Below are 16,452 nucleotides of genomic sequence, written 5' to 3'. Positions count from 1 at the left end.
CACCCACACAGATGCTACCATACGTCATACACTCCCTAATGATGCACTGTTGACACACTCAATCAGACTAGCACCTGTCAGCAGATTCTCTGCACAAGGCTCTGTCCTGGACCGATCTTATTTTTTTCCCCCTCCATAAGTATAGCTCCTGAAGGCTGCGTTTACACAGGCAGTCTATTTTTAACTAATTGGTCTTTTGACCAATCAAATCGGTTCTGAAAAAGATCTGATGTGATTGGTCAAAAGATCAGAATTGGGCAGTGTGTGTATACTCTGTCATTGAGATTTGAATCAGACATTAGAAAAGCCTAGTTAATCTTTGTGCCACAGTTACCTGTTACCTGCTTTAGTTGCTTTTGTCTTTATTTCTCTCAGCCTGTGGCCCAAAACTGCCAACGGGCTGCATTGGCCATAGATAAACATCCTCTCTCAACTGTTGAAATTCTTCCATTAGTCTTAAGCTTTCCAATACAATGAATCTCTGTCAAAACAGGCTAATTATAAACGATATTAGTCATGTATTTCATTACATTGAACTCATTCTCTGTACCTCTCTTGTTTGCAGAGCTCAGATGTGAAAAGGGGGAGCTCTCCTGCATATTCGGTAGGTACTCCATTGTATTTGGAATACTAGGCTATGTTCCCCTTCATTTGTCAGCTGCTGGGCCGGTAGGCAGCAGTGGTCGGTCAGTTCACCTACGTTCAGGAACTCCCTTAGCAGGCTGTAGGTTAGGCATTTTGCTGCTGCTACAGTATATTCACAACGCTTTTGTTTTTCAAAACCGTCATTACATCCTCATCTTGACATTTCAAGGAATCAAAGTAACTCTACTTGTATAACCTACCAGATGATGGTGGTTATTGGTTAAACTGAGTTTTTCTTGGACAGACTCCTGAAAAGAAACACTCTGAATCATCCAGGGGAAGAAAAAGGAAACCTGATATCCAATCAGAGAGCAGCCAAGGTAACGTCCCTTAATCCGTTTCTGTTATGCTCTGGGTACAAATAGTCACTACTATATGATGGCCATAATTTCTAAATGATTGTCAATGGTAAATGTATTTTCTCTCTCACAGGGAAGTCTATCGTGCGAGGACCCAAAATTAGTGATTATTTTGATGTAAGTTACATGAGTTGGGCGCATGCTAAATGCTTTTTAAGTGAAAGTTCTACTCTTAATGTCCCTGTGTGCTGGAGCACCATGTTTGGTGTTCATCTGAGAGGTTCTGTTTTGGAGAATATCAATGAAGTTCCATTTCACTCAGAGGCAGTAAACAGAACCAAACATAAAGGAGGCTTTCTGTGCTTCTGCCTGCCACTTGGCAAAAACAATGATTGCACTCACACTGGTGGCCTCTCTTTCTCCAGTTCCAAGGAGGGAATGGGTCCAGTCCTGTGAGAGGTCTCCCCCCAGTGATCCGCTCACCCCAGAACTCACATTCCCACACCGCGCAGGTTTCCAGTGTAAGTTACCCCCATATCCACTTCAATTAATTTACCGCTTGTTGCCATTCGAAACCGAAGACGGCAAGTATCCTTGTCCAGGCCAGAACAGCCCAGAGCCAGACCGGCCTATTTTAAACAGTCAATGTTTATAAGTAATATTGATGGTATAATTAGATCGATATGCAAACAATTGTTGTCCCTTGTGTTTCAGATTAGGCAAAACGGCTCATCTCCTACGAGTCTGTCTTTTGGGGACCATGTGATGCATCCTAAACAGCTAGCAGTCAAATGTGTGCAGGTGAGGATGACAACCATTAGTATGTGCGTTCAGCACTTTTTGAATAACTGTTGGTGCATTTTAAGAATTTGTTCTATTTGTTTTCTTTGCAGACTGACCTGACGGGGCTCAAGTTGGCTGCCCTTGAAAGTAACAAGAACCTGGACCTTGAGAAAAAAGAAGGCAGAATAGATGATTTGCTTAGGGTAAGAAAAGCTGTCTAATGAGCACAAAGAACCTCCGCATAAACACAATGATGGACTTAACCTGTCTAGGACTGCGAAACCCCGTTCATCATCATTCATCATTTACATCATTTATGTCCAAATAGCTTTTTTTGTTAGGGCGTTTGGTAAACAAATCCAAACGTGCGTTCAAGTCCAGCCGAACGTCGGATGAAAAGTTCAAAAAGTTATATTACAGGTCGTAGAAACTTGTCAAACTAAGTATAGAATCAATCAAACCAGACTTCCCACTTCCTGTTTGGATTTTTTTCTCAGGTTTTTGCCTGCCATATGAGTTCTGTTATACTCACAGACAAACTTCAGTGTTTTCTATCTAATAATAATATGCATATATTAGCATCTGGGACTGAGTAGGAGGCAGTTTACTCTGTGCATGCTTTTCATCCAAAAGTGAAAATGCTGCCCCCTATTCCAAAGAAGTTAAGAACTTTAAGTGTCAGTGATATATTACTCTGGCACAACTGAACACAGATCAATTAAAACACTGTTCAGTGTGCTGCCAGTGGACTCAAAAGTACATACAAAAATGCATGTTATCCATGCTAGACTGTTAGAATTGTAATGATTAACCTAATGTGTGTTTCTCCATAGGCAAACTGTGATCTCAGGAGACAGATAGATGAACAACAGAAATTACTTGAAAAGTACAAAGAACGCTTAAATAAATGCATCACCATGAGCAAGAAGTTGCTCATAGAAAAGGTACTTTCATTTCAAAGTGGAATGTCTAAAGCCCGGCATGTCTGGCTTTTGACGTTGTGCCAAGTCTTTTGCATTTCCGTATGAGTAATCTGGTATTGCGTATCAGTCCGTGATGCCTGACATTGTGTATGTGTTGCTTAGAGCACCCAGGAAAAGCAGGCGTGCCGGGAGAAGAGTATGCAAGACAGACTACGGTTAGGCCATTTTACCACTGTACGACATGGAGCCTCCTTCACAGAGCAGTGGACAGATGGCTTTGCCTTCCAAAACCTAGTGAAGTGAGTACCTTAGGTTCCAGGTCAACTTAACTTTCAACTATGATATGGTTGGCAAGCTACATGTATTTATCTTTCAACCAGGGATCAAAGACATCTGTGGAATTAGTACTGAAATGTACCATTTTCCTTTTTATTCTAAAGCCTTAGCCAGGGTTAAGCGCAAGTGTAGCGGGAAATGGTATCGATTGCATATAACATCTTTATCTGCAGACAGCAAGAGTGGATAAACCAACAGAGGGAAGAAATCGAGAAGCAGAGAAAACTCCTAGCAAAGAGGAAACCCCCATCCTCCAGCAACTCCCAAGCACCAACCACAAACTCTGAGCCAAAGCAACGCAAAACCAAGGCAGTGAACGGCACGGAGAACGATCCCTTTCTCAAGCCCAGCCTACCTCAGCTGTGAGTGCGCTTGTCCTCCTTACTTGTGGCTAAGCCTAAACACACCAGACGCTAGATATCTATGAACATATATGCCTGATCCTGTTGCTCTTATTAGTCATTTATTTTGTTGGTTCATTCCGAAGGTTGACTCTAGCAGAGTACCATGAGCAGGAGGAGATTTACAAACTGCGACTCGGCCATCTCAAAAAGGTCAGTGTGTAGATGCCCAACCTGGCAGGGCCAGGCAACACGAGCTGACCTTTCATTGTTTCATATGTCACCATTGTTCATCAAGACAATGAAATGGGGATAAGACATCCTGATATAGAACCACTATTAGTTTGACTGCCTAGAGATCCTGTGGCTTTTTCTTCTTCTCCAAACCTTATAGTATATTGAATTATTAGCTTTCATAGGGATTAAGCATCAGACTGATTTCCCTAGACAGACTTTCTACCACGTCAAGCGTTAGTTTTTAAAATGACTTGTCAGCCTTGGTGTAGAAGTGGGTTTTGATGCTCTCCCCTCTCCTTGTAGTCAGTCCTCTGATGTTCCTCTTTATGTCTGTTTGTGTGAATCATTACAGGAAGAAGCTGAAATCCAGGCGGAGTTGGAGCGCCTGGAGAGAGTGCGGAACCTTCACATTCGGGAACTTAAGAGAATAAATAATGAGGACAGTTCACAGTGAGTCTGATCACTGGAATGAATCTCTGTGACGTCAGGGCATATGCACAAGGGCTCCTGCTGACAACCATAGATTGTTCAGTGAGGCAGTAATGGCCATGTCGTGGTGTTTTTCACAGTACGTTACAAATCATTCTGGATGTCAGTTTTCTATTCTGCAACTTGAGGTAAAATGAGCCAGTTTTTTTTTTTTTCACCGACTGGCATTTCAGTAAGAAGGTTCAACTTAATGTCTTTATAGGGATTATTAGTTTTTGTGTTGGTGGAAGTCCTACCATTTGACTTCGTTCGTAATGAGTTGCTTACCCTTTTTCCTTTTTTCTCTCCCGCTAAAGATTCAAAGACCATCCGACTTTGAACGATAGGTATCTACTCCTGCATCTTCTGGGAAGAGGAGGCTTTAGTGAAGTTTACAAGGTGAGTCTATCGGAGTTCATGTGTCATCAGTTGCATCTGCAAGTCTTTGTTTGAATAGACCAGTCAGAACTTTTCTGTTTATTACAGGCGTTTGACTTGATTGAGCAACGGTATGCTGCTGTGAAAATTCACCAGCTCAACAAGAACTGGCGGGAGGAGAAAAAAGAGAACTATCACAAGTATGTTCAACATTAAATAATTGCCACTTTTGCCAGGTTCTGTTCATCAACACTGTGAAAAGTAACTTTTTAAAAAGCATTGCTCTGCTTTAGATAATTTTAGAAAAGCAGAGTCAGTTTTATGTCAGTTTTACTGTAACAATGGCACAGTTTTATTTGTAATTCGCTGGCTTTAAGCCTTTGGTTGTTCTAGTCCGCTTAGTGTCTGGGTTAGCCAATCAGTCATACCTCCACCTCTCTGCGCTCCTACTGTCTTGAGTCATTCCTTTGGTTGCCCATGGTAACACTGCTCACCTTGTTGCAGACACGCCTGTCGAGAGTACAGAATACACAAGCAGCTGGACCACCCCAGAATCGTCAAGCTGTATGACTACTTCTCACTGGACACAGACACGTAAGTGACCCTTCCTCACGGTATGTTCTCGTGACATCCTCTCATCACTGCCTTTTACACATTGTTCCTTTATGTTGCCGTCACAGGTTTTGCACAGTTTTGGAGTACTGTGAAGGAAATGACCTGGACTTCTACTTGAAGCAGCACAAGCTAATGTCAGAAAAGGAGGCCCGCTCCATCGTCATGCAAATTGTGAATGCACTCCGATACCTGAACGAAATCAAGCCCCCCATCATCCACTATGACCTCAAGCCAGGTGAACAGACACACTTCACACACTGCAGGGATATTATGGTTACCTTTCCATCTGTAAAGAGATCCTGTGTTCTCTGAGGCTATGTGCTTACTTGTTCTTTTCCAATTTCAAGGTAACATCCTGCTTGTTGATGGCACAGCTTGTGGGGAAATCAAAATCACAGACTTCGGTTTGTCCAAAATCATGGATGACGACAGCTACGGTGCAGATGGCATGGACTTGACCTCACAAGGAGCAGGGACCTACTGGTAGCAAACTGCCACCATATATGGATAAATATGCAGTGTGCCTTCAAAGTATTCACACCCCTTGACTTATTCCACATTGTGCTTTGGTACAGCCAGAAATCAAAATGGATTAAGTATTTTTTTTCTTTTTCTCACCCATCTGCACATGATACCCCATAATGACGAAGGTAAAACAAAGGGATTTATTTTGCAAATTTAAATACAGAAATATGTCATTTGCATAAGTATTCACACCCCTTTGCTTTGACGGTCCAATTTGATCATCCTTGACATGTCATTCCAACTTGATTGGAGTCCACCGGTGGCCAAATTGTTTGGACATGATTTAGAAAGAAACACCTGTCTATATCTAGGTCCTGCAGCTGACAGTGCATGTCAGAGCATAAATTCTACCATGAAGCCCATGGAACTGTCAGTAGAAATATGCCTCATCACAATTCTATCTGGGGAAGGGTATAAAACCACTTCTAGAGGTTAGAAAGTTTATTTTCACCACAGTGGTCACCGTCATTTTGGAAAAGACGACAAATATGGAACTACCCAATCTCGGCCTAGAGCTGGCTGGCCAACCAAACTCAGAAACCGGACAAGGAGGACCTTTGTCGGGGAGGTGACCAAGAACCCAATGACCACTATGACAGAACTACAGAGTTCCTTGGCTGAGATGGGAGAACCTGAGGGATGACAGTCTCTACAGCACTTCACCATACTGGTCTTTATGGGATAGTGGCCAGACGGAAGCTACTCCTGGGGGAAAAAGCACATGACCGCATGCCTGGGGTTTGCAAAATAGTATGTGAAAGACATGTTTTCACTTTGTCATTATGGGGTATTTTGTGTAGATGGGTGAGAGATATATTTTGAATTCAGGCTGTAACACAACTTTGGAATAAGTCAAGGTGTACGAATACTTTCTGAAGGCTCTATCAGGACCAGGACATGATTTTGATGCTATGATGACATATGGACAGATTTTTGTTTTGTGTTCTCTCAAAGGTACTTGCCTCCTGAGTGTTTTGTTGTTGGCAAAGAACCTCCAAAGATCTCCAACAAGGTGGACGTGTGGTCTGTTGGCATCATCTTTTTCCAGTGTTTATATGGAAGAAAAGTAAGTGTTAGAACTGGCTTTATCGACTTGTAAAATAAGTTTTGTAAAGATAAGTTAACCTTATTTTTATCTTTCAGCCATTTGGTCACAATCAGTCTCAGCAGGATATCCTGCAGGAGAACACTATTCTTAAAGCAACCGAAGTTCAGTTTCCTGTCAAGCCTGTTGCCAGTAATGAAGCTAAGGTCTGTGGGAGAAGTTGTTCTGAATATTATCATCTGACAGCAATTGTCACTCCTATTTAATATTTTGGGATTGTTTAATGATTTAGCAATTCCTGTATAAACATTGCTTTTGTTGAGACCTCTAGTGTTCATACAAGATAGATCGACATTACAGCCCCTTTTGAGATGCATTTCTGTCCAGCCATAAGTCATGATCGCCATCATACTCAGCGTCTTACTCCAATGTTTCATTTAATTGGTTCTGAGTGCTGTCCTTTGAATGATGTCTCCTTTATTCCCCAAGGCCTTTATAAGGCGCTGCTTGGCATACAGGAAGGAGGACCGGTTTGATGTTCACCAGCTGGGAAGGGATTCCTACCTGCTCCCTCACATGAGGAGGTCCAGCTCTTCAGGGAATCTGCAGCTGGGCGCTGGTGGCTCAGGACCTGCCTCCTCCAGCATCATCTCGTACTGAGGGCCGGCTGTGCACTGACTGACTGACTGACTGGCTGCACCACGCCTGCAGAGCCCTCTCCCCCACAGGACCAGGTGTGTGAGAGAGGAGCTGCCTGCCAACCAGCGGTGTATTGGAAGGCATTTGGACCCTGTAGACTGAATGGTGTGGAATTTGGCCTTCGCCTGGACTGTTCTGGGTTTCAAATGGGTGTTTACTAAAGACTTATTAATGAATGGATGTTTAAAAGAACATGAGTAAATTACCTTGTGAAGGTTGAATAGAGCACTGCTACAGACAGTACCTTGAATAAATGTGACTAGACAGTTGCTGGTGGAAGCCTTACAGGGCCTAAGGTATACCTGGCAGCCCGCCATTTAGAAGAATGAACATGGTCCTGCCGGGATGATTTACCTTCTAGGAGTGGACATTCATGTTTTTTTTGTAGGTATGCAATGATTTCACCAATTCGGCTGTATGTTTTTTATTTTCAGAAAGTGTTGGGTTGTACAATTAGCCATGAGAATGTAATGTTTTAGCATATGTGGGATCTGTCATTTAGGCCCAGGCAGCATACTAATGTTGAATGCACAAAATAACCAAATGTCAATGTACAGAATCCTATGCAGGAAGATTTTAATGAATTTCTTCGAGAGTACATGTATATTTGCTGTACAGAAGACGATTTTCAGATTTCGAACTGCAGCTGTACCATTCTGTACACATGTTTAAAGGCCCAGTGCAGTGACTTTCCCCTTTTGTTTTGTATACACATTACCACACTGAGGTTGGAACAATACTGTGAAATTGTGATAATTATGGTGATGCCCTTTAGTGTAAGAGCTGTTTGACAAGACCACCTGAAATGTTTGCCTGTGTGGTGGGATGGAGTTTTGGCCTGCCTGCTGACATCTCCAGGCGGTAAATTAGTTTATAGATCAATAAGAAAGAGTTCCAAACCTCACTGCTAATAATAGCTCGTTTTCAGTTTTCCCCTCCCTACTCAGACCACTATCAATTCTTTGCTTCAGAAATTGCTATGTTTTGTTTATGACCACGTTTTCTATTAAAAATCACAGTATGGTGATTGTTACCCAGAAATGACTTGATATTGAGATAAAAATGGCTGCATTGGACCTTTAACAATTTCTTATTCTTTTCCGATTTGTTTAAAATTTTTGCTGCTTTTGATGTTGCTCTTAATTTTTAGGGCTGTATGTTCCACTCTGGGTACACAATGTACAGTTCTGTAAAAACAATAAATGATGATAAATAACAGGGAATCGCAGCATGCTATACAACGTATTTCTTTTGGAGACTACGATGGGAGGAGCTCTCCAGTGTTCTGTGACTTGTGTATGTTTTGATGGATGGATGAAGTTGAGCCTTTTCAGTCAGTGTAGTTCTGACAAGTTACAAAGCATTCCAGTCCCATCTTAAATTACATACAGTGCATTCTGAAACTATTCAGACCCCTTGACTTTTACGTTACAGCCTTAATCTAAAATGGATTAATCCCCTCCCCCTCATCGATCTACACAACCCCATAATGACAAAGCAAGAACAGGTTTTTAGAAATGTTTGCAAATGTATTAAAAATAAACTATCACATTTTCATAAGTATTCAGACCCTTTACTCAGTACTTTGTTGAAGCACCTTTGGCAGCAATTCCAGCCTCAAGTCTTTTATGATGCAACAAGCTTGGCACCTCTATTTCGAGTTTCTCACGTTCATGTCTGCAGATACTCTTATGTTCTGTCAGGTTTGATGGGGAGCGTCGCTGCACAGCTATTTTCAGGTCTCTAGAGATTTTCGATCGGATTCAAGTCCAGGTTCTGGCTGGGCTGTTCAAGGACATTCAGAAGCCACTCCTGCATTGTATTGGCTGTGTGCTTAGGGTTGTTGTTGCCCTGTTTAGAAGGCAAACCTTGACCCCAGCCTGAGGTCCCGAGTGCTCTGGAGCAGGTTTTCATCAAGGATCTCTGTATTTTGCTCTGTTCATCTTTCCCTATCCTCACTTCTCCCAGTCCCTGCTGCTGAAAACATCCCCAGAGCATGATGCTGCCACCACCAAACTTCACCATAGGGATGGTGCCAAGTTTCTTCCAATGAATGCCAAAGAGTTCTATCTTTCATCTGACCAGAGAATCTTGTTTCTCATGGTCTGAGTCCTTTAGGTGCCTTTTGGAAAACTCCAAGCGGGCTGTCATGTACCTTTTTTACTGAGGAGCGGCTTCAGTCTGGCCATTGCCATAAAGGGCTGATTGGTGGAGTACTGCAAAGATGGTTGTCCTTCTGGAAGGTTCTCCCACCACAAAGGAGCTCCGTCAGTGACCTTCACCAATTGCTCAGTTTAGCTGGGCGGCCGGCTCTAGGAAGAGTTTGTGGTTCCAAACGTCTTCCATTTAGGAATGATGGAGGCAGTGTTCTTGGGGACCTTCAATGCGGCAGAAATGTTTTTGTGCAGATCTGTGCCTTGACACAATCCTGTCTCTTGAGTTCTACGGACAATTCCTTTGACCTCATGGCTTGGTTTTTGCTCCAACTTGCACTGTCAACTGTGGGACTTTATCTAGACAGATGTTTCTTTCCAAATCATGTCCAATCAGTTGAATTTACCACAAGTGGACTCAATTCAAGTTGTAGAAACCTTGGATTATCAATGGAAAAAGGATGCACCTGAGCTCAATTGAGTCTCATCGCAAAGGGTCTGAATACTTATGTAAATAAAGTATCTGTTAAATTTTATTTGCAAAAAAAATCCAAAAACATGTGTTCACGTTGCCATTATGGGGTATTGTGTGTAGAAAAAGTCAAAGGGTCTGAATAATTTCCAAATGCACTGTATCTAGTCTGGCTACCTTTTCTCAATTGCGGCAAAGGAAAATAGCTATACTCAACCTGTGCTTGTAAAGATTAACTTGTGAGGATTCTGCTGGAATTGTAGACGTAGCCCAGAGTGAACACCTGAATGTACATTTGGCTCCCTGACAATATTGGGGATCATTGAGAAGGGAAGATAGGTGTTCCTTTGTCGTTGGGGTCAGACAGGACCGATGAGACAGTGCCAGAAGAGCCTGCTGACCAGACAGTGACCCAGTCTGATTATTTGCGTGTATGATTGAGTTTCTTTCACTGCCCAGTGGAGTAGGCATGCTTTAGATCTAATGCTAGCAGTAACTGGGAGCCAGTGACAGGATGGAACTGAAGGGCAAAGTTAACATGAGCAGCAGCATTCTTGATCAGCTGTTGCACCAATATTATTTTCCACTGACCATCTAAAAACTTATAGCAGAAAATGTTGAAAGGCTCAATACAATTAACATGCAGCAGGCCAACAGAGTGAATCATACCAAATTACACTGAATGGAAATAATTGTTTGAAACTACTTGGTTTGTAGCCAAGATTCACCAACTTGGTAATAGTGAGTGCAAAACGAATCAATCCCATTGCAAAGGAATCTGCTTAAGGTACATTGTGGGAAAATCGCAACTGCATCCTTCTCAAAACCCACTGGAGAAGGTCAGCGGGGCAGGACCTCTGGTGTACGCATGATGGGTTGAGAGAAGACTGGATGAGTATGCTATAGAGATTCTCCCATAGTCACGTTTCATTGTGGTCCTACACTGACACACTGTTTTCACACCAACCAAAGAACTACAAATGGAAGTATGAGAAGTCAATGCTGCAGACAAGAAAAATAAATCAATTTATTCAAGAAAGGGATGTCTTAATTACACACTATTTCATTCATATGTTTTAGTAATTTTTTGTACAAAAAAAATAAAAATACATCTGCATTACAACAGGCTAAAGCGGATCTCACAATAATTCTCACATTTCTGACCGCCCATCGTTCTTCCGAAGACCCTTGCTGTTGTTTCAGCCACCAAGGCTGCATCCTGATTCTCCACCCTTTTCCCAGAGTGTACACTCCCCATCGTGGATTTAACAATGGCGGAAACTTCTCAAGCCAATGATTATAACAAGAAATGTTCAAATATACACACACTTCTGGAAAAGGGTGGATAATTGGGGATTCCGCCATAGATTTAGAAGTACAACAGAGCGTTTCCAGATTCTTTCCTTGTTGAGTTTTAAATGCAGTAGATCTTGTCGGTAAATGGTTCTCTGCTAGGAGTCAAGTCACTGGTGTTTCTCTAGGTTCAGAGGAAGCCACTGGTGTAGGGAGAAGTGTTTCTGTCAATGTGTCACTGACCACTGGGGCTCTGGAGGAGGATGTTGCGTCCAGGATGAGGGTGTTTGCTCATTGGGAATTGCCGCTTGCAGAGCTAGGTGGGAGAGTGAAATCTGATGGAGTTACTCCTGGGACCAGAGGCAGCTGGGAGTTGAGCATGGATAGGTTTAGGGGAGGAAGAGGGGCCAATGGAGGGAAACCTGAGGAGACAGGTGGAAAGTTAGAGCAATATTACTAACAGTAGTATACAAATATCCATAAACCTACATCTTAAAAACCATCAAAGAATCTTAAAAACATTGACAGTACCTGCTGGTGGCATCCCTCCAATACCTGGTAATGACACAGTGCCCAAGTCTGGTAAAGTGACATTTAAATTTGCCAGTTTGTGAAGGGGAGGTAGGCCTCCGGGTAACGACATTAGACCTGTGCAGGACATATGAACAATGAAATACACCAAGCCACAAGCATAATACATGCATCATATTGTTCCCAAACTAGAACCGTGTCCAACAATGACCTGGTAATGTGGTAGCAGGGATGACTGGAGGTATAGTGCTTAGCAGGTGGCTGACTTGGCTAGGCAACATTGGCACAGTAGGTACTCCTTGGACAAAGATAGAATCCATTATTAATAACTAATCTCTTACTTGGTGATATCAAGTCTGTAAGCAATATGCGTCTCAATGAAAAGTAGCGATACCTAGCATACCTGTTTGAAGAGCGCTCGGGACAGTGAGAGGAGCTGAGCTGACTGACAGGTCAAAGAGATTTTGTTCCAACCCAGTTGGAGCAGAAGGCACTGCAGATTGAGAACTGACAGCAGAGAGCTGAACCTGAGGAACGAATTAAAACTGGGATCAACACCCAGTGCTGTAAAATATTCTCATTGCACACAAATTCCTTCACGTGACTGGCAGATATTGGAAGTGAAAAGAAGTAGGTCATTTACAAAAATGTCTTACCTCTGTGAAGGCATCCTTAAGTGGGGAAACTGGTTCACTTGGAATATGTCCAGGAACGCTGATGTTCTTACCCTCTTCAACTGTATGTGTGGGTATCCTGTGCAGGTAGCCATAGCCAATCCCACAGCCTAGGCTGAAGAAGGGCACAGTCAGTATGTGTTCTATGGGGCAACCTATAGGAATTTCTGCTAAATGAATTGACAAAACGTCAATGCCATACCTGCCCTTTCCACCCCATTCAAAGTTTGGAATGATAACCACATCGCGACAGTTGTCCGTGTCAGTGTTATACACATACAACTTAAGCCCTTTCCCTTCATGCGTCTCAATGAGGGAGAAGAGATCCTCAGACTGTGGGGAAAAGTTCAGACAAAAACCATAGTCAAACACTACATCAACAGCTTAGTGTAGGGAAAACATCATTGAAATGACACTAAAGAAAGGCATCCCACACACCTCGTTGATGACAGTGTCTGCACCTATGACATAGTCAGTATGTGGTCTCAAACCAGCCATGGCTGCAGGAGAGTTTGGCTCCACTTCCTAGGGACAAGAAATAGAATACAGACCAAAATTATAAACACAGTGTGCCATGAAAAAGGCATTTTCCCTCTTTCTAATTCTCTACTTTTGCATATTTTTGATACTGCATGATATCAGATCTCCAACCAAAACCTAATATTAGATAAAGGGAACCAGAGTACACAAATAACACAATTACTTAATTTATTTCATAAACAAAGTACAACACCCAATGCCTCTGTGAAAAAGTAATTGCACCCTTACACTCAAAAACTGGTTGTGCCACCTTAAACTGCAATGACTACAGCCAAATGCTTCCTGTAGTTGTTGACCAGTCTCTCACATCGCTGTGGAGGAATTTTGTCCCACTCTTTCATGCAGAACTGCTTTAACTTAGTTACATTCGTGGGTTTTCAAGCATGAACGGATCATTTCAAGTTCTGCCACATCTCAATTGGGATTAGGTCTGGATTTTGACTAGGCCATTCCAAAACTTCAAATTTGTTGTCCAAAAAGGTATACTTTTGAATAATCTGTTCATAGAACATTCTTCCAAGAGTCTTGAACCATCCTGGTGCTTCCTTGTGCTTTTTTGCAAACTTTAGTCAACTTTTTGGACGACATGGGTCCAATTATACCTGCCGAAAACAAAACACACATTCCACAATAAGAACCTTATACCAACAGTCAAACGTGGTGGTAGTGTGATGGTTTGGGGATGCTTTGCTGCCTCAGGACCTGGACGACTTGCCTTAATAGAAGGAACTATGAATTCTGCTCTGTATCAAAGAATTCTACAGGAGAATGTCAGGCAATCTGTCTGTGAGCTGAAGCGCAGCTGGGTCATCAGCAAGACAATGATCCAAAACACACACTCAAGTCTACATGAAAATGAATAAAAAGCAACACATTTTAAATGGCCTAGTTAAAGTGCAGACCTAATCCCAATTGAGATGTTGTGGCAGAACTTAAAAATGAACATTTCATGCTTGAAAACCCTCAAATGTCACCGAGTTAAAGCAGTTCTGCATACAAGAGTGGGTCAAAATTCCTCCACAGCGATGTGAGAGACTGATCAACGACTACAGGAAGCATTTGGTTGTAGTCATTGCAGCTAAAGGTGGCGCAACCAGTTACTGAGTGTAATGGGGCAACTACTTTTTCACACATGGGAATTGGGTGTCGCATAACTTTGTTAATTAAAATCAGTAAAATAAGTATATTTTTTGTTATTTGTAAACTCAGGTTCCCTTTATCTAATATTAGGTTTTGATTGAAGATCTGATAACATTCAGTATAAAAATGTTTGCAAAAATAGAGAAATTATTAAGGCAAATACATTTTCACAGCACTGTATATCGGGTCACTGCAAGTCTTCACATCAACACATATCCAGGTTTACATTTCTTCATACGTGCAGCTCTAAACGCCAAGGCGATTCACTCACCAGAACATGCCACACATTCTCATTGGCTCCTTCGAAGTTGCAGAATCGGATGCTGACACCCAGAAGCCCTTGACCTCCCCACATGTTGTTGGGTGTGACTGTTGCCTCCCTCAGCTCAATCGTCTTGCTGCTGTATACCAGCATCTTGATGGGTTTCTCCACATTCACCTTCAGCAAGTCTTTAAATGTGTCATCATCTTTGTTCTGACAAAAATGTACAGATGTTAAAGTGTATCATCACCTGTAAACAAAGTTAGTCCACCTATAGGTTGTCTTGTAACCCTGACTTTGAAAATAGTTGAGCTGCAATGGGATCTGACAGCTTCAGGATGTAGATCATTTGAGAAATGACAGTTTAACAATCTTGTGTAGATTTGAGAAATTAGTTTACCAATCTTGTGTCACTGATGGAAATAATAAAGTCAAAGAATGGTTCCAATCCTGCACGATGCCCAGGGGAATTATCTTGCACCTGCAAATTGAGACAGGATTTTTGCGCATGACATATATAACATGACATTCATATTGCCCTTAAAAATTAAAATCACCACACTTTTACAGCTAACACACAGGTGCAATGCCCTTTGCAAGTGTGTTCTGAATTGAAACAACAGCCCACCCCCGTCATACACATTGACAGACCGGTTGCTCGAGTCAAGCGACGAACTGGCACTAGTTAACAAACTAATTAACTAGCTATCCAAATCAGCTTGCACAATTTCACTCGTCAGACATTGCTCTGTTTAATTGGTTAGACTACACCATTTTTTTCCCTGAACGACAAAACGTGGTGAATTACTCACATGGAGCACATAAAATACACACTGACATTCTACAGCAACCTGATGACAGCAACAACATTATCGTTATTCACACTCATGACAAGCATTTATGTGTTACGTTCTCATCATCAACTAGCCCAGTTACAGCTCGTGGTTTAGCATGCTACTAAAGATCCATACCCTGAGGACGTGATAACCTTCGGATCCTCCTCCAGGTATTTCGATGCTCTGTGCACCCCCCATGTCTCATCAAACCCTGGATATTATTCTGGTGAATAAATCGGTGTAGTTGGTTAGACACAGTAGCTAACACTTTCCCCCGGTTCCGGGATGATGCTAAAATCAAGATTTTTAACTACATAGAAACACTTCCGGTACATTGTAAGAGAGAGTTTATGGCATCATCTAAAATACAAAAAAATACTAAAACCTTGTATCTTTCCTCTACCATTTGTGTTTCAGTGCGTTTTTTTAATATATTTTTCTCTACTTGACTTCCCAAACCCCGGCCTGGTCTTGGTCTGTTTCGCAACCGTTCCCGGAAGTCTCGCGATATTGTGCCTCGTTGTTTAGAATCTGTGCTATGCATTTATGCAATTTTATATGCTCTTATTTTAAGGTTACTTAAGGTTAAGGTCACTTTAAAGAAAAAACGGTTAATGTTAAGGGTAATAGAAGGTTAAATTACCCTGAATTGGCTATTTGATATGTTTTGGAATGAGAGTGGAGCTGATGAAAGCAGTGTATGCTATGGTGTCTAGCTCATGATTGGGGAATCATCACAAACAGGAGCCTTATTAATCTGTCTCACGTATTCCATCGTGTTCCAGGCTTTACGTATTATGAGAAAGGAATTTCATGTTGAACAATTGGATGATAGACAACATAAATGTAATGTGTTTTCCTCAACAAACTGTATCAGTGTCTTTGTCCATTATGGCAGCAACCACACATTGTAAATGAAAACAACAACATCGTTGTTGATGCCATAGGTGCTGGATGGTGCTGTCTAATACAATCACTGGAAAGAGTATGGCATATTGCTATCATTTTAGAACAGGAGTGCAGGAGGCTGAGGTAAACTGTAAGGAACATGGCTTAAACAAACAGATTAACCATATCAGTCCTGAGATGCCAGCAAAAAACAGCTTTTTGTTTATCTGACTCATTTATTATCAAGCCCTCATGAATTGTTTTACCATTTTATTTTCAGGAAAGCCAGGGCTATAAGTAGAACACAAAATAATTTGACATTCATGAGTTTTATTGACAAATGTCAATTCAATAAATAAGCAAAAACCT

The 16,452-nt window shown here is 41.8% G+C and overlaps 2 protein-coding genes across 4 annotated transcripts in view; one reads left to right on the top strand and one right to left on the bottom strand.

Moving 5' to 3' along the window:
* LOC115108972 (serine/threonine-protein kinase tousled-like 1-B) overlaps positions 1-8,517 on the top strand; it is a 29,363-nt gene extending 20,846 nt beyond the window's left edge. For all 3 annotated transcript variants that reach the window (XM_029633524.2, XM_029633530.2, XM_065012626.1), the window contains 19 exons: positions 566-604; positions 890-965; positions 1,078-1,121; positions 1,370-1,465; positions 1,659-1,745; positions 1,838-1,930; positions 2,561-2,671; positions 2,813-2,949; positions 3,160-3,348; positions 3,474-3,540; positions 3,917-4,014; positions 4,350-4,431; positions 4,519-4,610; positions 4,915-5,004; positions 5,091-5,260; positions 5,373-5,508; positions 6,505-6,616; positions 6,694-6,801; positions 7,085-8,517. In XM_029633524.2, coding sequence (XP_029489384.1) covers positions 566-604; positions 890-965; positions 1,078-1,121; positions 1,370-1,465; positions 1,659-1,745; positions 1,838-1,930; positions 2,561-2,671; positions 2,813-2,949; positions 3,160-3,348; positions 3,474-3,540; positions 3,917-4,014; positions 4,350-4,431; positions 4,519-4,610; positions 4,915-5,004; positions 5,091-5,260; positions 5,373-5,508; positions 6,505-6,616; positions 6,694-6,801; positions 7,085-7,255 — 1,998 coding nt within the window. In that variant the 3' untranslated portion in view covers positions 7,256-8,517. The remainder of the gene's footprint in view (positions 1-565; positions 605-889; positions 966-1,077; positions 1,122-1,369; positions 1,466-1,658; positions 1,746-1,837; positions 1,931-2,560; positions 2,672-2,812; positions 2,950-3,159; positions 3,349-3,473; positions 3,541-3,916; positions 4,015-4,349; positions 4,432-4,518; positions 4,611-4,914; positions 5,005-5,090; positions 5,261-5,372; positions 5,509-6,504; positions 6,617-6,693; positions 6,802-7,084) is intronic.
* A 2,405-nt stretch (positions 8,518-10,922) lies between these two features.
* On the bottom strand, positions 10,923-15,695 carry LOC115108988 (Golgi reassembly-stacking protein 2-like). Its single transcript, XM_065012636.1, is given in 12 exon segments — positions 10,923-11,603; positions 11,606-11,634; positions 11,744-11,860; positions 11,955-12,041; positions 12,147-12,270; positions 12,400-12,532; positions 12,620-12,750; positions 12,856-12,942; positions 14,369-14,572; positions 14,760-14,840; positions 15,331-15,418; positions 15,581-15,695. Coding segments are annotated over 11 exon segments (1,131 nt in total). The 5' UTR covers positions 15,394-15,418; positions 15,581-15,695; the 3' UTR covers positions 10,923-11,528.
* Positions 15,696-16,452: the final 757 nt, after the last annotated feature.

The sequence above is a fragment of the Oncorhynchus nerka genome, linkage group LG3 (genome assembly GCF_034236695.1).
Source record: "Oncorhynchus nerka isolate Pitt River linkage group LG3, Oner_Uvic_2.0, whole genome shotgun sequence".
Taxonomy (NCBI): Eukaryota; Metazoa; Chordata; class Actinopteri; order Salmoniformes; family Salmonidae; genus Oncorhynchus; species Oncorhynchus nerka.
The sequence above is the reverse complement of the archived record's forward strand: the minus strand, read 5'-3'. Positions and strand labels throughout refer to the sequence as shown.